Raw genomic sequence first — 22,607 nt, 5'->3', positions numbered from 1 at the left:
ATGGGCAACAGCTATAGCACAAGCTTCAGCCCCAAGGCAATACAATGGTATTCTCTCCTCTTGTTGAACTTTACACTTTGTGGCCTAATTACCGTATTTTATCAGAAAATATCCTTTAAACAGGATTTTTTGGAAAGATTGTTTCATTTCATTCTACTGCATGACACTAATTTAAGAATCACAAGTTTTCCTGGGAGAGTATTTTTCAAATTGAGAAACAGAAATGAAAGTAGAGATCTGCTTTGTAGACAATTTACCAAGGACTTCAATAGCGAGTTTAATTACCGGTTAAGAATAAGAAATCAAAGCAATATTTCATATAATATTCTTTGGTTAGTTTATTACTATGTTGATGAATTAAAATAAAAACCCAGAACTCTACTTTTCACAAGTTCAAGAGAAAGGGGAAAAAAATTTAGTGGCTGTAACACAAGAGCCCTTCAAACCCTTCTTCTTTGGGACTGTTATTTGTATTAGATCAGTATTCCTACCTATCTAGATCCAATTGGTATCAACGTGTGCATACATATATACATTTTAAATTTACTCACTTTTAGTCTCATCCCAAGTAATTCTTGAAACAACCATCTGAAGTGTTAATTACATATTTCTATCATACGCTAATACATAGCCACTAAAATTCTAAATGTTTACCTTAAGTCTAACATCATCTCATACCATCTCATAATCACTGGTGACTAATCTGCTTACATCTTAAAACAAACGCTTCAAAGGTGCCATCACAATGTGAATAAACTAAAAATGTTCCCACGTTTCACACGCACCATCCATATAAAATTCTGCAACTTGATACATGAGTTTACCACACTTTTATTACGAGTACTCAGTGGGAGCAAAATAACCTTCGGATTGTTACTTCTGTTTTTTCTGTTTCTTAGTCCGTCCAATTTTCTTCTGCCCTTTCTTTTTCTTCTTAAGGAGAACAGCTTTTTCTCCAATAAACAAACTTTTAGAATGTCCTACATTTTTTGAATCGAAATGAAGTCCCTGCTTAGGTTTACCGACATTCTTCGAACTGGGATTTGAATTTGGCTTTAATTTTTCTTTATTGACAGAACGCATGACTCTGAGTTTCCTTCCCATCAGTTCAGAATTATTTAACTTCAGAGCAAGATGAACAGCATCTGTATTCTGGAATAAAAATCAATATATTAATTTCCACCAGAAAGCCCCCTGCAAAGACACTAGTACAACTGTGACTTTAGTGGATTAGGAGAATTTTCAAACTTGCACAGATAAATGCCCCTCCCACTTTGACATCCAAGAAGTGCAACCCCACGGGTTTCAGCGGCTGGGCCGGTAGTCTCGTTTTAATCATGCTCCTCACAGGTTTCTTCCCAGGAAGCACTCAGCTGCCTTGTCACATAATTAGGTAAGTCACAATCCAACAGACTTCATTTTTCTCATTGTAAAATGGAGTTCCAACCAACTAGATCAGTCACATGCAGTCTTTTAAACCAATCAGCCTCTCTTGTCACAGGCTCTTTCTGCAAAAGCTGCACTGTGTTAGCTGACTTGAGAGAAGGGAACTCCCTTTCAGTGTCTGAAATGCTGAACTAGATGTCTTGCAGAATTGTTTTTTGTTTTTCTTTTAATATTTATTGAGAGAAAGCGTGAGAGCAAGCAGGGGAAGGGCAGAGAGAGAGAGAGAGAGAGAGAGAGAGAGAGAGAATCCCAAGCAGGCTCCATGCTGTCAGAGCAGTTGGGACATTTAACTGACTGAGCCCCCTAGGTGCTCCTGCAGGATCCCATTTAGATCCCAAATTCTATTACTCTTTTGTCCTAATACAGAACCACTAGATGCTAACAACCCTGAATATTCATGAGATGTTTGCTAAAGGACTTTACGAACTTATCAAGTAATTACAGCAGCAGAGGGGTACCTGGATGGCTCAGTCGGTTAAGCAGCCAACTCATGGTTTCAGCTCAGGACGTGACTTCACAGTTCGTGGGATAGAGCCTGGCATTAGGCTCTGTGCTGACAGCAGGAGCCTGCTTGGTATTCTCTCTCTCCCTCTCTGCCTCTCCTCCACTCGAGCCCTCTCTCAAAATAAATAAATAAATAAATAAACCTTAAAAAAATAGTAGACAACAGAGAAACACTACAATGCATTAACGATGGCAACAAAAGGCTGTGACAACCTTTCTCAAAAGCTGACTGGTAATAATACATATCAAGAGTATTAAACATGGTCATTTATCTTGACCTAGTCAGTAATAGGCCTGGGGATCTATCCAAAAAAAAAGCAATCACAAACTGCACACAAACATTTGAAGGAAAAAAAAACACCGCAATTTCATCATTACAGGGAAAAATAGAGAACACTGCAAATTTCCAACATTTGAGAAACATTAGGGAAAAGACAGTATAAATTATGTTACATCACTCAAAGGAACATACTTATACAACAGAAAACACAAAGCAGGTTGCAAAATTTTATGTTCACAGATGGAAGTTCAACTTTAAAAAAGAAGGCACAGAAAAAACTGAAAGGAAATGTATTAACGGGTACTTGCAGAAGGGAGAAAAACTTAAGTGCCATCAGGCATTATGAATATTCTCATAGTATGTATGTTCTAGTATTATTAGGCATGATACGCTGGTTAATATTTTGTAAACTAAATATAACTAATTTTGTACAAAGACCAAGATTTTCTTCTACCTGTGCCAACGGGTCAATTCTTTTCTCCATTTTATGGAAAGTGGAAATTCAGAGACTTAATACTTTTCATGTCCAATATCTGAAACATTATTTCATAACATCAGTGTGGAGAAAGAGGGAAGCAGAACGTCTTTTGATGAGGTGCGGTTACAGGAAGAGTACTCTAATATGGCAGATTATGAGTTTAGTTTCCTGAAGACGGAATTTGAAGGTGACGGTGACAGTTATGTCTGAGAGATGAAACAGCAGGGACAACCCCTCCAGCACATTTCAATGGACAGTGACAATGCACGAGTCTCCCATACCTCAAAGAGCACGTAGCCGAAGCCTCTGCCGACTCCAGTGGCTGGGTCTCTCACAATCCTAACCGCTACAATACTCCCACAGTCCAAAAAGTGTTCCTCAATTGCAGATTCTTCCACTTCTAAAAACAAATTCAACCAGAGCACAAGTAAAAACAGAATGGCCTTTGAAAGCTGGAGCTGTTTAATGATACAGCAAGTTAATGTAATATAGTTAATATAGCAAGCCCCACGAAAATTAGTCAAGTTACACTCTACACTTTTCCAAGTTGTCTTAAAGCAAAACACTAAGTTACTACTCAGTTGTTATTTTCCTGTTATTTTAATGATAAATGAGTACTTTATTTAACACTTACTGTACGGGAGATTCCCCACAAATACTGATCTCTTGTCCCTCTGAAACACAAAGAAGGTTAATAAAAATCACTGGAGCTGAAAATGGAAGTGATCCGAAAATCCCCTCTTTCCCTCACCCCATGTATCTGACAGGTCTCCACTGCTCTGATTTAACTACGCACCTGTCCCTTATTTGATTGTTTCTTCCATCTTCCCTCTTGAAAGTGAGTAAGCACCAGAGGCAACAGGGTTTCTTTTGTTCACAGCTAGCACTAACACATGGCAGTGCCCAGGACAGGCATGCTACATTGGCACGGCAAACTCGGTACCGGGCCAGAAGGCAGTCTGTTGGGCATTACGGCCAAGGCCACGTGGTCTCTGATGTAACTACCCTCCCAGGCTTAACAGAACATCTACAAGTAAATGGTGGTCGTATGCTAATAAAACTGAATTTAAATAACACAGTCAGCTTAATTTAAATAACACAAGCACACTTGGCCCTCAGGGTAGGTCTACCTCAGAACCAGAGAGGTCTTCCAGGCCTTGGTCATTTCTCAGCCAGCGCACTCTGACCCCCATGAAAATGCACTCTAGGTTTCCGTGGTGAGCTCTTACAAGCAGCCTTCACTCACTTTGAGAGACCTTTGTCAACTGCAAACTTACCCATCACTCCTGCATTTAAACCTGTGGGACTGCTCCTGGACAAGATCCAGACGCCTCAACACGGCAGACCACAGTCTTCATGATTTGGCCTCTCCTGTTTCTCCAACAGCAACTTACTGCTGTCCCTCTTCACACTCTACCTGCTATTAACTGCATCAAGCTCTTGCCATTCCCTAAGCAAATTAAGTTTTGGTCCCCGCCACATACACTGTTTAAAATTTCGTGAGCCCAGATAACACTGACTCATCTTTCAATTCTCCAAGAGCACCTCTTCTTCTCCTGGACGCCCTCCTTTGTCCCTTCTTGCTGGTACCTCCCCAAGTCAAGTGTCCCATTCCTGAGCTGACAGAGCATCCTGTGTATTTATCAGAACATAGCGCTGGGGCGCCTGGGTGGCTCACTCGTTTAATTATCTGACTGTGCTGACAGCTCAGCACCTGGAGCCTGCTTCGGATTCTGAGTCTCCCTCTCTCTCTGCCCCTCCCCTGCTCACACTCATAAACCCTCTCTTTCTCTCTCTCTCAAAAATAAATACCTTAAAAAAAAAAAAGTGTCACAATCAGCCCATCTGTTTGTCTTCACCTTTGTACTGTGGACCCCTGAACCCGGACTATAGCTCAGCACTGAATACCTGACACAGAGTAGGGACTCAAAAACGGAGTTAACTTTCTCTATTTCGGTATGTGAAATAAGGTGTTGGCCCGGATGATCTCCAACATCCCTCCCCAGCTAACTATCTATGAATACTTGATGCGGGTGTGGGGGTACCCCGTTCTTGGAAGCTGTTGACTAAGGTCCTTGTGCCAGTCTGTGCCCCAACGTTGTGACCTCAAGGGCTAAAGTGTTTCCTTCTTGGCTTCCCTTGTGCTCACTGATGATTCCACTCCTCTCCTTAGGCGAAAGCTCGGAAGAGAACGTTTCTCTCTAGAAGACTCTAGTTAAGTTCTTTAAACAACTCAAGTATCACTTACAGATGAAGTCTCAGATGCCAGATCAACTCTAACACGAAATCCATCTGCAAACTGGGCCCCATTTCTGCATTATAAACACGAAGGGGGAAAATGGCTGTTAAAAATGAGCGCCGAGTTAACTGTAATATTTGCTCTAAAGTCAAACCAAAGAATAAAAAAAAATACTTGTACATACTTAAATGTAATAATTCTATTCAAATCTCAAAGAGATAACATTACCTTTTCAATGCTTTTGTAGCAGCGCTCTCATCCTTAAACACAACATAAGCATTAATGTTTTTCTGATCAGGATGAATTTTACGTCTATACAAAAAAAAAAGAAAAAGACAGTGTAAAATCTGTTAATCTCAAAGTCATTAAAAAAATATAATTTGTTTTCTACTCTCAATCAGCACATATGACAAGAATTCCCAGGAGAAGTTTCATCTCTTTATAAATTTAGTAATAACGCAAAAAATAACATACAACTTACACAGATATTGGACAAAACATGTAACTTTCGCCTTCCTATTGGTCATCACTATGAGGGAGCAAGCAACTAGCCCCCCCCCCCCCCCAAGCAATGTCACAAAGCTAGAAACAAGAATCTTAACTGGAGCCCTGTACCTAACAACTCATAAGCAGATACGAGAAGATAAAAACTATACAAATGTGTACAGCTTAGAGAAATATTAAAGATCAATAACCTTGCAGCCACTGCCCATCCCAGAGACACTCTCTGTGCCTACCACCTCTACTTTTCCAGAAACCATCTGCTTGCGTGTCAATGTAGTTTTATCACAATCAAGCGTCTATTTCTTGGTCATACTTTGGTGATGTCCACTTGGGGACTTGAAGTCTTTTGAGTCTTATATAATCTGCAGGATTCTGCCTTTATCTCTCTTTACCTTACTGTTCGACCTACGGAATTTTCCAAAGCCTGGATGGTTTTGATTGCAAGCTCACAATACAGGTCAACGTGTTCCTCTGGCCTCCCTATTTCTTACAAATTGGCAGCTGGATCCAGAGGTTTGCTCAGACCCAGACTGCACATCTCTGTCGGGACTGGATGTAGTGCTGTGTTCGCTCAACGGGAAGCAGGTTATGACTGGTTTTCACTCTTTTTAACGATTACAGCTGCTGCTGCTCAATGCTTCCACCCACTAATTCGCAGGCTTGCAAAATGGTCATATAATTTAGATGTGACCGATCAGCAAAAAGGACCTAGTAATGACCACAGATTCTTCCCTGAAGACATGAACCTATTGTTTTTGAAGTAGCAAAAATGCTAATAAACAAATGAGTACCATCAAGAAAGGCACTAGGAAATGTCAGGGCATTTCTCATGGCATTCTGTAATAATATACTACACTATCTGATAGTTTTCTATTGATAAAACTGCGATTTATTGAATGCCTAATATAATACTGGGCACTGTGTTAGCCATTTTATGTATTCATTTAGTCTCCCATCTCCGACATGGTTGTTACTTTTCTGATTTTATGGATAGGGAAGCTGAGACTCAGAGAAGTGCCATGATCACAAGGCAAGGAGTGGCCAGCCCAGGACTTCAAACAGGCCTAGGTGACTCCAGAACCCCCACGCTTTCCCTGCAACACACAGCTCCTGACAACATCCTACTCAACTTGTCTTAGTGTTGAAATGTTTGCTTCCTCCCCAAATTCATGTTGAAATCCATATAACGCCCAATATGATGGTAATAGAAGGTGAGGCCTGTGGGCGTGGCTGAGGTCATGAGGGTGGAATCCTCTTGAACAAGACTAGTGTTCTTCAAGAGACCCCACAGAACTCCTAGCCCCTTCTTTATCTTACCGTTTGACTATAAACTGTGAGGACCGGTGAGAAGGCACTGGTTACGAATCAGTAAGCTGACCCTCACCAGAATGCAACTACGCTGGCAGTTCATTCTGACTTCCCAGCCTCTGAAAGTATGAGAAAGTAATTTCTATTGTTTTTTTTTTTTTGTTTTGTTTTAACGTTTATTTATTATTTTTGGGACAGAGAGAGACAGAGCATGAACGGGGGAGGGGCAGAGAGAGGGAGACACAGAATCGGAAACAGGCTCCAGGCTCCGAGCCATCAGCCCAGAGCCCGACGCGGGGCTCGAACTCACGGACCGCGAGATCGTGACCTGGCTGAAGTCGGACGCTTCACCGACTGCGCCACCCAGGCGCCCCAGTAATTTCTATTGTTTATAAGCCATCTGGTCTGTGCCATTTTGTTGTAGCAGCCTGAACAGACTAAGACAAACCCCAAGAAAACCTAAATGGAAAAGGACTTTAACAACTCTTAACTGGGGGCACCTGGGTGGCTCAGTCAATTCAAGCATCCAACTCTTGATTTTTTGCTCAGGTCACGATCCCAGGGTCATGAGATCGAGCCGAGTTGGGTTCTGCACAGCGCATACAGCCTGCTTGGGGTTCTTTCCCTCTCCCTCTGCCCCTCCCCGACTTGCACTTGGGCAGGCACACGCTCTCTAAAAAAATTAAAATAAAAAATAAAAACTCTTGGGGCGCCTGGGTGGCCCAGTTGGTTGAGCGTCCAACTTTGGCTCAGGTCATGATCTCAGTTTGTGTGTTCAAGCCCCGCGTGGGGCTCTGTGCTGACAGCTCAGAGCCTGGAGCCTGTTTCAGATTCTGTATGTCCCTCTCTCTCTCTGCCCCTCCCCTGTTCGTGCTCTGTCTCAAGAATAAATAAACATTAAATAAATAAATAAATAAGTAAGTAAATAAGTATAAGTAAGTAAGTAAGTAAGTAAGTAAATAAATAAATAAATAAATAAATAAATAAATAAAAACTCTTAACTGCACTCTACAAGAAAAGATCCCTTGGGCACAGGGAATACAGAGGGCAAGCACACAGTTCTACCCCTTTCTATGTGGCAAGAACCTGTTTTGTATCAAGCTGGATGGGTGATTTAAAAAGACTAACCACATCTAGAGATCTAGGTATTAATGACATCTAGAGTTCCACCTGCACCCAGAAGGGAGAAAACCAGGAATAGCATCACCCCCACCCCTACACAAGAAGCCGAATAACCCACAACATTCTAACTTTTGTAGAAGCTACCAGAGCTAAAGTCCAAAGGAAACCGAGCTGAGGTCCAAAGGAAACTGGGGGGCTAAGCAAAGGCTGGGCCATCCGAGGAGACAGGAGGCAGCACTGGCTCAGAAGCTGGTGCCGGACAAGGGAGCCGGGCCGATTTCAGCTAGGACTTAATACACTGGCAGAGCCGCGTGTGGGCTGGGCCCGAAATGGAATCTCTGGAGGCCAGCAACACAGAGAGGCACACCCGCTTGCAGGCTCTGCTCCACCGACCTCTGCCAGTGTCCCCAGGAATGACTGAGGGCAGGTGGGAGCCCAGAGACATCCCTGGGGGGTGTGGGCTGAAGAGAAGTATGGGAAGGACACAAAGCCCACCTGGATTCTTCTCCCAACGGAGAGGGCGGAGCTGCTGGGGCAGAGACAGCAAACCCCATCATTCCCAGAGCACAGGGAATAGTCCCGGGGCCAGAGAAGGGAGGCCTCCTACCACAGGGCAAGGAGTGGGAAATGTTTTCCAGCCCAAGATCCACCAAAGACACAAGGCAGAGGTTGGCTGCTACGGGAGGGAGGACCGGCCGGTGCACTGAAACACAGACAGACAGGGCCGGCCTGCATCAGAGGCTGAACCGGGACAACAGACAACCCCACCGCCCCCAACCAGACCACCAAAAACCAGCACTCGCAAAGATGGATCTTCAACAAAATTTAAAACTTGGGCTGTTTAAAAGACACCCTTAAAAAGGTTAGCCACAGGGACACCTGGGTGGCTCAGTTGGTTAAGTGTCTGACTTCGTCTCAGGACATGATCTCGCGGTCCGTGGGTTCAAGCCCCGCGTTGGGCTCTGTGCTGACATGGGAGCCTGGAGCCTGCTTCTGATTCTGTCTCCCTCTCTGCCCCTCCCCTGTTTGCATGCGGTCTTCCTCTCTCAAAAATAAACATTAACAACAACAAAACAAGGTTAGCCACAGATAGGGGCAAAATATCCAAAACATATATATCAGAAAAAAGTCTTGCACCCACAATGAGAAACTGTATACAATAAGACAGACAAGCCACCAGAAAGTGGGTGAAATTTTTGAACCAACACTTCTCCAAAGAATAGATCCAAGCAGCCAAAAAGCGCATGAAAAGGCCCTCAATATCTTTAGTCATCAGACTAAATAGAAACTGAGACCATTACAACAAACCCTTAGAAGGGCTGAAATTAAATGACTGGCAATACCCAGTGCTGGCGAGGGTATGAAGGGAATGGGAGTTCTCCCACAGCGGGTGGAATGTAACACAGTGAGGCCACTTCAGAAATTTATTTGACAGCTTCTTAGAAAACGGACATATACCTACCACAAGACCCAGCAGTCCCACACCTCCAGATACTTTAGCAAGAAAAATAATGTGTACACCAATGTGTTCAGAACTTTATTCGTGATAGCCCCAACCCGGAAGTAACCCAAACATTCATCAAGCTGACAAATGGATGGATACATTCGGGTACAGCCACACCATGGAATACTACTGGGCAATAACAAAAGAAAAAGCCACAGAGCATCCAACAGTGTGAGTGATCTCCAGTTTATAGTAAGTGCAAAAAAGGAAGACGCAGAGTATACATGTTGAATACAACTGCATCAAAAGGTATGTGGGGGGCTGGGGGGGAGGGGAGAAAGTATATATATGTGTATCAATTTGTAAACGTGTAAAATGTCTCTAGGAGGTTATACTAAAAAGTAAAAACAGCAGCAGCCTGGGGCAGGAACTTGGCTGACTAAGGTAAAGGTCCAGGAGCGAAACTTTTTACTGCATATACTTTTACACTTTATTTTTAACCACTTGCCTCATTATTTATTCAAATAATTAAATTTAAGAAATTTTTTGATTGGGGGCAGGTGGTCAGGGCCAATGGCAACCACAGGGCATAAATTCTATTTTTCTAGCATCAAAATTCCTCAGGACTATTATACACTCCTATTGGCATCTTGGTTTCTGCTGAAACTTGGGCCCTGGCTTTTAGCCTCCTCCAGGAAGAAGTCCATACAACCTGAAGAAGAGCTGTGTCTTACCAAGTTTTCCATTCTTTACAGCATCTGAACAATAACACCTTGCATGTGGAAGGACTTAACATGTGTGGCTACCCCACAAACGTTACTGGAGCCAGGAACACAGAGTAACACATATTTATTAAGTGTTAATACAAATGCTGTGATGGGTATGGGATAAAACTGGCAAGAACCTGGTCTGCCAAAGAAGTCTAAATTAAGAATGAATGTAGACATAAATGCACCAAGATGCTCAAAGGAACCACCGTAATTCAAAAATCCTGTTATTGGAGGATTCCCAGAAATTTCTGTGAAATTTTACGTGAGCAGAGCTGACACACGATGTTACCTTAGCTGAACATAGTGAATTAGGTTGTAATTAATACAACATAGTGATTCAACTGAATTTTTTTTAAACTTTATTCAATTAGTACTGGCTGAGGCAACTCGTGACTTCTTTTTCTTTTGATTGAGAGGTAATTGACATGTAACATTATATTAGCTTCTGTTGTACAATATAATGATTTGGTGCATATATGGACGGTGAAATGCTCACCCCAATAGGTCTGGTTGACATCCATCACCACACAGGGTTACACGCTTTTTTCTTGTGATGAGAACTTTTAACATCTACTCTCTTGGCAACTTTCAAATACCCAAGACAGTGTTATTAACAATAGTCACCATGCTGTACATGACATCCCCATGACTTACTTATTTTATACCTGGAAATTTGTACCTTTTGACCCCCTTCAGCCATTTCACCCCCACCTCCTCCCCTGGCAACCACCCACCTGTTCTCTGTGTCTTCGAGTTGTTTTTCATTCTCTGGCTTACTTCACTTAGCCTAATGCCTTCAAGGTCCACCCACGTTGTCAAAAATCTAAAGATTTCTTTCCCTTTTTTAGGTCTGAATAATATTCCTGTGTGTGTGTTTATCCAATTATCTATTGATGGACACTTAACGCTGCTTCTGTGTTTTGGCTATTGTAAATAATGCCACAATGTTTTCAAAGTACACTATCTTATCTAATATAACCATACCTATATATCAATGTACTCTGTAGACCTATTAATATGGCTATATCTAATATATATACCTCTGCTTGTACAATCTATGATTTCATGTCCTAGTTAGAAAAAAAAAAACCCCAAGATTAGAGATTAATAGGAGACTCTGCATAGAACTGAAGGTGAATGAGGGGCGCCTGGGTGGCGCAGTCGGTTAAGCGTCCGACTTCAGCCAGGTCACGATCTCGCGGTCCGTGAGTTCGAGCCCCGCGTCGGGCCCTGGGCTGATGGCTCAGAGCCTGGAGCCTGTTTCCGATTCTGTGTCTCCCTCTCTCTCTGCCCCTCGCCCGTTCATGCTCTGTCTCTCTCTGTCCCAAAAATAAATAAACGTTGAAAAAAAAAAAAAAATTAAAAAAAAAAAAAAAAGAACTGAAGGTGAATGAGAAATACAGGTTGTATGTTTTAAATTTATATGTCAATTATACTTCAATTTTAAAAATTAATGAGAGGGGCGCCTGGGTGGCGCAGTCGGTTAAGCGTCCGACTTCAGCCAGGTCGCGATCTCGCGGTCCATGAGTTCGAGCCCCGCGTCGGGCTCTGGGCTGATGGCTCAGAGCCTGGAGCCTGTTTCCAATTCCGTGTCTCCCTCTCTCTCTGCCCCTCCCCCGTTCATGCTCTGTCTCTCTCTGTCCCAAAAATAAATAAAAGTTGAAAAAAAAAATTAAGAAAAAAAAAATTAATGAGAAATGAAGGGAGAGTAAAGAAAACTTTTGTGTCTCATCCATGGCACTAGGTGGGTAAGGAGAGTAGGGGAAAATCCCCTGAGAATATGAACTTGTGAGCCACACTACCAGCACAGTCCCCAAACCTTCAAACAGAGAGCTTAAAGTGGTCTTGAGCTGGTAGTACCCCCAGGTAACCTGACAGAAGCAAACATGAATTCTCTGGAAAAACCTGACCGGCTAACCGCAACTATGGGGCACCCCTGATTTTCAGATGCATCCTGACTTCAAAATGTTAAGATATGGGAAAATGTGTGCCTTAGAACTGATAAAATACAGTATTTATGATTTATACTACAATATTTGGGCATAAAATTTCCTTATTCTCTTCCAAACATAATGCTTGATTAAATGTCCTTGAAAATTCTCATGGCACATTTTCCAGCAACTTATTTACAATATTTAATGTGATTCTACAATTTATGTTAAAGCTTAAAGACAAACATCTGATAAATTTACCCACTATTGCAGTCATAAGAAAACAGTCAAGTAGTATGATGTATTATCGAAAAATAAAAATCCACGAAAACACGGTCTTAAGTTTTAACCAAAATGGAAGAGAGTTTAAGACTACTCCCTTTCTCTCATTATAAACTTACTTTATTGCTGCCAACTTTTTGGACAGAGTTCCCTCTGCTGGAATCTTTTAAGAGAGAAAAAAAAAGGGGGACAGGTATTAGAGAAAATTCATTATCCAAAATATTACTTCAAATTAATTATATTTTAATTAATCGAATTCTAAATGTCTTATTCTGATGTGATGTAATTAAAACATTCTAGGGAATCAGAAACAACCGTCCTAATGTTATATGTATGAATGGGATCTGGTGGCTTAGGCCAAAATTTTACAGGCAATGACTTTTAATCTAAATGGAAGTAAACATACTGTGCTCTCAACTTGGGTCAGATGACTCAAAGGGGTCTCTGGACATAAGGGGATATGGAGGTTAAAGACGCGTAAGAAAAACATAAGGAAAATTGTTTTATAAAATAAGCTTGGAAAAAAGCAACACTTCTATATTAATATTTTATTGTAGGTGCTATATGATTTTACTTTTTTGTACATTCTGTATGATTTTAAATATGTCTAAATAAATTGGGAAATAATGTAATTATTTCATCCATATGTCTAAGGGTCAGTATATGCCAGCTGGCAAAAAAAAAAAAAAAAAAAAAATCATTGTATCTTTAATTGGGCAAATAAGGGAAACCCCTTTACATTCAAATTCACATTCTTTTCAGCCCTATACAGTATTACTTTTGTACTACTTAAGAGTGAGGGGTTAGGGAGGGAAAACTTTATGGAGGAGATGGAAATTCAGGTCAACAACTCTGACCGTCTGCAAGGCGCCAGTCCTGAGATACTGGCAGAGGCACTGAAATGCCTCAGCCAGGTACTGACAAGACAAAGGTGAAAAGATATAGACCCTGCAAGTTCACAGAGCAGCACCATCTATGAATGTCAGTTTAATTTAGGGCAGTTACTATAAATGTCCCCTGGAAATCTTAGTCATCTGATATAAATTCTCAGTTTGCCTTACTCACAAACTCTGAAAATACAGACAGTGTAACCGTGCAAGACATGAGAAATGCCCAAGTGAACAATCAACAGGTGAATGATGGTCATCAAAACACATTTACTAGGTGTCTTCTAGGAGCCCTCAAGCATCCGTACCTTGTTACTGAAGATACAAATGAGTAGGTAAGACACAAAGCAGTAAGGTACAGAAATAGAGGGGGAAAAAAAACTTGATGGTATAAAGTATAAAAAGAAAAACTTGAGTAATTAACATTTTAATCGCCTACCAAAACACAGACTGTATCTCACTAGGCAAAATGAGACTTTGAGGAGGAGTCGCAACAAAACCAATGAACTGAGCAAAAAGAAGAGTGAGAAAGTGCGAGCGTCTGATCAGCAACGAGGGCAGCTCCCAGGCTGCAGGAGAGTCACACGTGGCTTCAGGGCCACCCTGTGGTGACTGTCAGGCTAAGAACCAGGACAGAATTCACTCACAGCAAGGCAAATGTAAGGGCTTTAGGCAATTCCATATATGCTTCATGTGCACAATGTGCAGGTACTGGTGACCCACGAATGAGCAAGGCAAACCGGCTATCTGCTATCAGCTTTCAGTCTGGTGGGGCAGACGAATAATGGAACGACTACAGAACAGTGTCATAAGCACCATAATGAAGTATGGGGTGCCGGAGAATGCACAACAGAGTCATCAAACAGACCGGTAATCCAGGGATAGAGCAAGATCCCCAAAAGTAATACCAGGCCAAAGTGCGTGTGTGTGTGCGCGCGCGCGTGCACGCATAAGTGATGCAGTACCTATATGTGTAATGATCATGAGTTCCAGGAAGAAGTACTTTAAAATTTTTAACACTTATTCATTTTTTGAGACACAGAGCGCGAGTTAGGGAGGGGCAGAGAGAGAAGGAGACACAGAATCCGAAGCAAGCTCCAGGCTCTGAACTGACGGCACAGAGCCCAACGCGGGGCTCGAACTCACCGAGTGTGAGACCATGACCTGAGCTGAAGTCAGACGCTTAACCGACTGAGCCACCCAGGCGCCCCTGGGAAGAAGTACTTTAGGGAAATTAAGTTGACAGTGGTAGGTACTGTCTGAAGTACACCAACCTCCTGGACTGAATGCCTTGGAGCTCAGAAATGCTATTCCACACGTATTAATGTTCCGCAAACAAAAGTCACACATCCACCCTCCTACAATGATATCATTTTACTGTGTGAACGCATTAATTTAACAGAGTCCAGGAGTCAGAAGTAGATCTTAAGAGCACTTCTTCTCTGGGGCTAGATTTGAACCTGTTGATTCAAAAGGCTGTGCTTCTCCATCTCACTAATACCAACATGTTAATAAGCCTGACTTAAACGAATACGTTTCGAGATTTGCAATTTCAAGACAGGGAGAAAACATACCAGAGAACGAAATCGTACAGATTCTATCTGTCCATACTCTTTAAAAAATGACTTCAGCTTCTAAAATAAAAAAACATATATACTTTAGTCTACTTTTAGAACATCAAGTAAGTGCTACAAAAAAGAATGAAGTAAAACCATCTGATCATCTTTTACTGCCAGGTTTTCTTTTAAGAACATTTCAGGAACAAGGGACTACTCGGTTGGAAGACAAAAAATAGTTTCCACACACACATATATACACATAAAACGCATCTCAAGTTTTTGTTAGTATCCATAAGGTACGCATTTTTGTCTTTGAATCTTTTATAATCTTTGCCACATGTAAACTGTAAACGTAAAGGGCATATTTTGGGTTTAGTAAATCCCACATAATGGAAGAACCTCAGGATGTATTCATTCATATATATAACAAATATTTATTGAGCCCCTTACTCTACGCTAGGCATGATTTCAGGTTTACGTTCTAGTGACATGTAACAGAAAAGAGGGCTGGAAGGAATAAAAAATCAAAACCAAACCAGGAGGCCACTGCAATACTGTTTGCAGATTTGCAAAAGGATGAATAAGGGCAGTGACTATGGGAACGGAGAGGAGAAGGTGTATACCAGAATCAATCTACAGAATGATTCATGTAATCATTTACAATGAAGCTATATGTTAATGACTTATTCATTATGCATTTATTCAATAAAGGAAGAGTAAACAAAGTTATGAGTTATTAAGTTCTCTGAATCCTTACAACATGTAGATTATACACACTTACCTTCTTATTACACGTGACAGGCAAATTCCCAACAAACACCGTTCTCTCATTCTTTAATCTTTCTTCTTCTTGGTTGATTTCAATTTTCTTTCTCTGATTTACAACTGTGTGATCTACATCATCAAGTACTTTTTTATCTGCTGCTTTAATACCAGATTGAGAAGCACTCCTTTTCTGTCCTTGTTTTTGGTGAATTTCTTCTTCTAAATCAGCACTTGCTAGGGCGTTTTCCCTTTACGAGGCCATGAAAAAAAAAAACAGGTAAGAAGAAAAGATTAAGAGTCCTAGAAGTCCAATGTAGTATCTGACAAAGCACAAAGATTTGAAATATTTCTCACCTACTTCTAGCTTTCCTAAATATAAACTTATGATTCACAAATATATCTAAATTTAAGAAACAGCATTATCAAAAAGTGACCAGTATCTCTAGAATACTCAAGATTAGAAAAAATTGGAGCACCCGGGTGGTTCAGTTGGTTAAGCGTCTGACTCTTGGTTTCAGTTCAAGTCGTGATCTCACGGTTCCTGAGTTCAAGCCCCACATCAGGCTCCAACACCGGCAGTGCAGACCCCGCTTTGGATTCTCTCTCTGTCCCTCCCCCACTCACGCTCTCTCTCCAAATATAAATAATTTTTTTTAAAAAAGAATGATGTATTAAAAAAAAAGATTAGAAAAAACTAAGCTCAATTTTTGAAGATATGTTAAAACTGTCAGGTTATTGCAGAGCAACAAAAGTTGCTCATTTAAACAAAAGTTGTAAAGCTCTTGGAGGTCTAGTTTATGCTCTACGAATGCCCAGTTTCATTCTCTGCTCTAGAACTCCAGGGGATCTGCAGCACTTGTAGGGGATCTATAAAGGTTAAAATGGCCGCAAAATACTTTGTAAAAGCAATGTGGCCAATAGGGAAAACCAGATTTCCTACTTTTAACTGTAATATTTAAAGGACTGCTTGTCAAAAGTACATTCTGAAATGGCAAATACAATAAAAACCTTGGTGCACATGGGTAAGCGAGATCTGAGCATCAATTCTAACAGAGAACTGACGGACCGTATGTATGATATACATATATATATATATACACACACACATATTTTAAGTTTATCTACTTATTTTTTTAGTAACCTCTACACCCAAAGTGGGGCTCACACTCACAACCCCAAGAACAAGAGTCGCATGCTCTTCCAACTGAGCCAGTAGGCGCCCCAGGACTGGGATCTTAAGGAGGCAACGGTAATACGAGTCGAGTCGTGGGTAGTAAATGATTCATTCACTCAGTAAATATTTACTGGGTTCCTATTCTGTTCTAGCGTCTGGGGATAGAAAGATAAAGAGACTATTAAAAACCCTGCAATACTCCAGCCTCTGAAGAGATAAGCAAAGTTCACAATACAATGGTAACATGGTGTAGAAAAATAAAAGACACATGAAAGGCTTCTCAGGGGAGGGGAAAGGCCGTGTCTGGCACATTGTCCTCAGTAAATTTTGACATTCTTCTTCCACTAGACCGTAAGTTCCACTAAGGAGAGGGTTCATGTCTAGTTTTTTGTCCACTATGGCATATAAAGTACCAAGCAGGAGTGAAAGGAACCGGGACGGTATGGCAGGAACCAGGTCAAGGACCATGGCTGTTATGTGCAAGTGCTTAGATTGTATCCCACAGAGCTTAAAGGGCCATTGAAAATTTTGGGGCACCTTACAAAGATCATTTGGGCAGCAGAGCAGAAGATGCTTAGGGAAGGGGCAAGGCTGGAAAAGGGAGACCGGTACGGAGAGAGTTATAACTGCATGTATCTGAGAAGACAACAGCCCAACTTGAGCAAGGGAGGGGTGGAAAGGGAACAACAGATTCAAGAGATATTAAAAGACAGCACCATCAGGACCCGGCAGCTGAGTAGAACGCAGGGAAAAGAGGGGGTATAAGATGACTCCCGAGTCACTGGCTCAGGCAACTGGATGGAAGATTGGTGGTACCATTCCTGCGGACAAACAGGTCTCAGGAGCCTACGCAGCTCAGTCTGAAGCATTCTGAACTTGAGGTGCAGGTGACTCTCACACAACATGGGTCTGAACTCCACTTAAACGTGGATTTTTTTTTTTTTTTTTTGATAAATGTGGTACAGTACTACAAATGTATTTTCTCTTACGATTTTTTTTTTGAAATTTTTAATGTTTATTTATTTTTGAGACAGAGAGAGACAGAGCACGAACAGGGGAGGGGCAGAGAGAGAGAGAGGGAGACACAGAATCTGAAGCAAGCTTCAGGCTCCGAGCTGTCAGCCCAGAGCTCGACGCGGGGCTGGAACTCACAGACCGTGAGATCATGACCTGAGCTGAAGTCGGATGCCCAACCGAGCCACCCAGGCGTCCCTTCCTTATGATTTTTAATAACATTTTTTTTCTCTAGCTCACTTTATTGTAAGAATACAGTACATGACATATATAACATACAAAATACGTGTTTACCTACTATTTATGGTAAGGCTTCTGGTCAACCGTAGGCTATTAGTAGTTAAGGTTTGGGGGAGTCAAAAGTTATATGTGGATTTTTGACTGTGTGGGGGTCAGTGCTCCTAACCTTTCCATTGTTCAAAGGTCAACTGTATCTAGAATATACAGGTGCAGATGCCAGCAGGCAAACAGATACACAGATTAGGAGATCAGGAGAGAAATCAGAATGGTGCAGCCACGGGCATAAAGGAGACTGCTCAGAATGAAGGGTAGAAAAAAGTCCTGAGAAGACGACCACAGAATCCTGGGGGAAATCAACATTTACAGAGTAGGCAGGAGAAGAGGTACCCACAAGAACACTGAGAAGGAACAGACAAACAAGAGGGGAATCAGAAGAGACTGCGATAAAAGAATCTAATAGCTTCAGGAAGAAAAGCCACCATGTGGAATGGAACACGGAAGAGGCTGTACTGCCTATTAAAGATGGCAAGTGTGGGGCGCCTGGGTGACTCAGTCGGTTAAGCGTCCGACTTCTGCTCAGGTCACGATCTCGCGGTTCATGAGTTCAAGCCCTGCATCGGGCTCTGTGCTGACAGCGCAGAGCGTGGAGCCTGCTTCGGATTCTGTGTCTCCCCCTCTCTCTGCCCCTCCCCTGCTTGTGCTCTCTGTCTCTCAAAAAATGAATAAATGTTAAAAAAAAAAAAATTAAAAAAAAAATACGGCAAGTGGGTCAGGATATCTTCACTGCACGCTGCTTCGGAAGTTTGGGGAGATCACATAAAAACACAAGTGAACAGTCAGATTCAACACGTCAGAACAACAAGTTCCTGGAAGAGAAAATAGATCAGGAAAAGGAAGAACACATGTATAAAGTTTTTCTGAAAGCTTGACTATGAAGGGAAGGACTGAGGGCATCGTAGTAAAGACAGGGTTTGGTTTTGTTAGATTTCTCTTTTTAGGATGAGACACTTGAGCACATTTGTACAGGAGACAGATGAAAGCCACGGGAAGGAGAAGAAAATGGATATAGCTGAGGGAATAATCCGGAGGGAGACAAAAGAGGCACAGGTGACCGAATTAACCTTGGACAAGGAGCGAGACACCTTTCTCTGAGAGAAAGTAAAAAAAAATTAAGGGGCTTGAAGAGAGTGGCTTCACAGACCAAGGAAAGTTACCAGGGAGCCTGTGATGTGACCGCTATTCGGATCTTGATCAAATAAACTGTAATGAAAACATTTTTTTTTTTTTTTAACGTTTATCTATTTTTGAGACAGAGAGAGACAGAGCATGAACGGGGGAGGGGCAGAGAGAGAGGGAGACACAGAATCTGAAACAGGCTCCAGGCTCTGAGCCATCAGCACAGAGCCTGACGCAGGGCTCGAACTCAGGAACCGCGAGATCATGACCTGAGCCGAAGTCGGCCGCTTAACCGACTGAGCCACCCAGGCGCCCCATGAAAACATTTTTTAAGCTAATGGTGGAAATCTGATCTCTGAGTTTGGGAAAACAAAACTCATCTTTTTCATGCTGGGATATTTACACATTTAGATTCCGGACCTTAAATCTGCTTCCACTTAATGAGGGAGATATGAAGGGTAAAGATGGAACAAGACTGGCCAAGGATTGGTAATTGCTGGTGCTGGGTATATGAGGTTCTCATCCTTTTCAACTTTTGACTATGTATGACATTTTACACAATAAAAATTTTTTTCTGTAAAACCTAGAACTACGAGATGAGCAAAACACTAAGATGAAGAGTGCAGGTATAAAAATCTCAAATTCTTTACCATCTAATTTCTTTAACATCAGCTTAAGACAATTCTACCGACCTGTTTGCCAACTTTTTGTCTGCAGCAGAAAGTTTCTTCTTCACTTTCATTTTTTGTGAAGGTTCTTGCAAAAGTGGTCCTTGAATTTGGGATGTACCTTCTTCCTCCTCATCCCGTTTCCTTTTTTTGGTGGTTTCCTTTTAAAAGTTGGAAGCTATGTTTGAGACCCCATCTTTTTAAATAATTTAGTAGTCTTCCTAAATTAGCAAGTGTTCTCTCTCACTGGATTCCGGTAATGAAAGCTTACTTAAAATTAACCCTATCTGCCCCGCTTTAGAAATCATGCTCTGCGAGGCAGACTGTTCTAAAAGCCGTTCTGACCGGACGTTCGGAATAGAATTCAGTGACTTACTTTAGGCACAGGCACATACACGGGTTGGAGCTGAGGCTCAGAAGAGCTGAAGAGGGACGCCAACCGAGCTGTACTATTCCTGGGGGGGCGCCTGCCCTGGAGCAAGCTGCTGGCGACTTGTCCAACCACATAGTCTCCGGCCAGACTCCCGCGAACGCCGTCCTCCGGGATGTCTCTATAGACACCGACGCCAGAAACTCAGCCACGCCAGGCCCCACCGTTTCGCCCTCCAGAGCTCCCGAACGCACACCCCTGCCCAGGCGGACGTGCCACCCGCCACTCACCTCTCCTGGGCACCTTTCTTTTTCTTCCTCTTGTTCTTTCCTTCCACCGGCGTCCCCATCCTGAGGCTTTCTAGACAGCGGCGGCGCACGAGCCCGGCACTTCCGGGTCCCGGCTACTTCCGCTCCAGGAACCACGCCCCTTCCGGCCTGGGCTGAGCGGGAGCCAGAGACAACCGGCGAGCGGGCGCAGGGCTTCCGGTGCCGGGTTGGACCTCTTCAGGCTGGAAAGAAACCTTTCTTGGGAGTGCAGGAGGTCTTCGAGAGTAGTTGAGGCCTGAAGTATAAATAAGAATCAGCCAGGCTGGGTGTGGGGTGCCACTCCAAGCGGAGAGAAACACGGTCGAAAACCCCTGAATCACCGAAGAGGAGGGAGGGAGGTTTATCAAGAAATGAGGTTACAGGGATGTAGGCTACACAGTAATTGGTGAATCGGTGCGAAGCGTACATGGGCATTTTCTGCACTGCTCTGGCAACTTTTCTGGTATTTCACACTATTTCAAAATAACGTTTAAAGTAAGCTCCAGCTCTAACCTGCTCTGCCTAGCTGTTCTACCAGATCCTGGGCACTGAAAACTCCTGCTATTTTCTCAGCCTAACTTCCCAGACTCCTCTCCCTCCAAACCCGCACATTCTAGCCTTTTTTATTCCTTGTTATTTATTCCTTTACCCGAAAAGAATCCCAGCTTAGATATCCCTTAGAAAAATCTCCCAGTTACTTACAATAGATTTTTTTCCAAGCCTTCATCTAACTGCACTAGTGTCAATGTATTTACCCTTTTTATTTACCTTATTTCTGTATTTCTACTTGCCGTACCTAGTGAATGTTCGATAAATTGATTTTTAACTAATAAAAGTATCAAATTATTATTAATTGAATTCAGAACTTTGGTGGTAAAATCGGATTTAATTTTGACTCGAGAATAGACGTGCTTTCTGAAAGCTGCTTAAAAGAAGTAACTGAGAATATATGTGACCCTTTTATAGACTGTATCAGAAAACTTGATGGAAAACACCCAATATTCAACTGCTTGGCTCTGGTCTCGATTTCTGAGTCTCTTGTTTAGGCTTCCCGTAATTGTGACCTTGTATTTCACAAAAGATGAGACAAATCCAACTGTCTGTATTTGCAATTCAAGCACCTCGCTCCATCTATCCTATGTAGTCCAGTGAAGAAATTCTACTCAATTTTTCTTTCAGAAGGTCTCCCAATCCCACTCTCTCTAGCATTATTCCAAGAATCATTTCCTATCCGTAGCACTTGCAACCTCATCACATCTGGCCTTTCCTGACTCTTCCTCTCCACTCTTACCTACACATTCCATTTCTAGATGAAACTCCCTCAAACGTTACTTTAAGGATTGCAGCTCCTGTGTGTCACCATCACATCTGTCATCATAATCCCTGTATGCTCATTCACCGCCCCCTTTAGACTCCTAACCACTGGCTTTCCCTGACTGTACAATTTAGCACATATTTTGTTAAGCCTTACATAGATTACTTCCACAATAAAACCATGAGACTATTGCTGCTTGGGGATCACATCTAATAGACACAAAACCCATCATGATGGTAGTCAAAAATCCCTAAATAGGTTAAAATTAAAAGAAAGGTGGAGAAATGGGCTCACAAAGAACGAAAGGGAGCACACACTCCTGGAGGAAAATAATTAGGATGAAAGAGGTTGTGGTTGGACAGTTAAAAATGATCCCCACTGCTGTTCAGAACTGGTTTTTAACTGTTTAGAGATCACATAATGCCTCTGAAGAGTTTAAAATATACGGACTCTTTTCATAGAAAGATACAGACAAAAAAACTTTGGAAAATACGTTAGTGGTCTTCCGTATTCTGCTTCGGCTTCCCCAATCTCCCTACACTTAAGAAAATTAACAAGACCTGACCCTCAGGTTATTTCAGGAGAAAAAAAATGGTTTTGGAGAACACTATAAGAAACATCTATCTTAATTTTTCCATCCATTGTAACTAGGCTGATAAACTATAGTCTAGGTAACCAGAGGAGAATTTGAGTCAAATTCTGGTAATACCATGAATTCTCACAACAGGCAGGAAGGCAGAGAGGCCCAAGAGTATAAACCTCAATTCCAACAAAATTTGGAATCACTGTTTCTATAACACACAAAGTACGTGATATTAGTTCC

At 42.0% G+C, this 22,607-nt stretch overlaps 2 protein-coding genes across 8 annotated transcripts in view; both read right to left on the bottom strand.

Annotated features, from left to right (window-relative positions):
- Positions 1–313: 313 nt before the first annotated feature.
- Positions 314–20,644, bottom strand: RBM34 (RNA binding motif protein 34). 3 transcript variants are annotated; one of them, XM_086679645.1, is made up of 11 exons: positions 20,452–20,644; positions 20,168–20,342; positions 19,816–19,952; positions 15,536–15,767; positions 14,770–14,829; positions 12,428–12,471; positions 5,176–5,259; positions 4,957–5,020; positions 3,343–3,382; positions 2,990–3,108; positions 314–1,152 (listed from the first exon to the last, which is right to left on the bottom strand). In XM_086679645.1, the coding sequence occupies exons 1-11, from the start codon at positions 20,508–20,510 to the stop codon at positions 874–876; spliced, it is 1,293 nt and encodes a 430-aa protein (XP_086535771.1). In that variant the 5' UTR covers positions 20,511–20,644; the 3' UTR covers positions 314–873. The 3 variants fall into 3 exon arrangements, with proteins under 3 accessions (XP_086535771.1, XP_086535772.1, XP_086535773.1); XM_086679646.1 differs by lacking the exon at positions 14,770–14,829; XM_086679647.1 differs by lacking the exons at positions 19,816–19,952; positions 20,168–20,342.
- Positions 20,565–22,607, bottom strand: part of ARID4B (AT-rich interaction domain 4B) — a 157,549-nt gene continuing 155,506 nt past the window's right edge. For all 5 annotated transcript variants that reach the window (XM_086679639.1, XM_086679638.1, XM_086679641.1 and 2 more), the window contains one exon: positions 20,565–20,725. In XM_086679639.1, coding sequence (XP_086535765.1) covers positions 20,565–20,725 — 161 coding nt within the window. The remainder of the gene's footprint in view (positions 20,726–22,607) is intronic.

Source organism: Puma concolor, chromosome D2, assembly GCF_028749965.1.
Source record: "Puma concolor isolate L17-30 chromosome D2, mPumCon1.1.hap2, whole genome shotgun sequence".
Lineage (NCBI taxonomy): Eukaryota > Metazoa > Chordata > Mammalia > Carnivora > Felidae > Puma > Puma concolor.
Note: the sequence above shows the minus strand (reverse complement) of the source record. Positions and strands in the feature narration are given on the sequence as shown.

Excerpts from the sequence above, each read along its gene's own strand:
- RBM34 (XM_086679645.1), bottom strand. The coding sequence starts at position 20,510 with ATGGGGACGCCGGTGGAAGGAAAGAACAAGAGGAAGAAAAAGAAAGGT. Across the intron at positions 5,260-12,427 it reads AAAAAGTTGGCAGCAATAAA|ACGTAAAATTCATCCTGATC; the intron begins GTAAGTTTATAA and ends TTTTTTGTATAG. Across the intron at positions 3,109-3,342 it reads TGTGGGGAATCTCCCGTACA|AAGTGGAAGAATCTGCAATT; the intron begins GTAAGTGTTAAA and ends ATTTGTTTTTAG.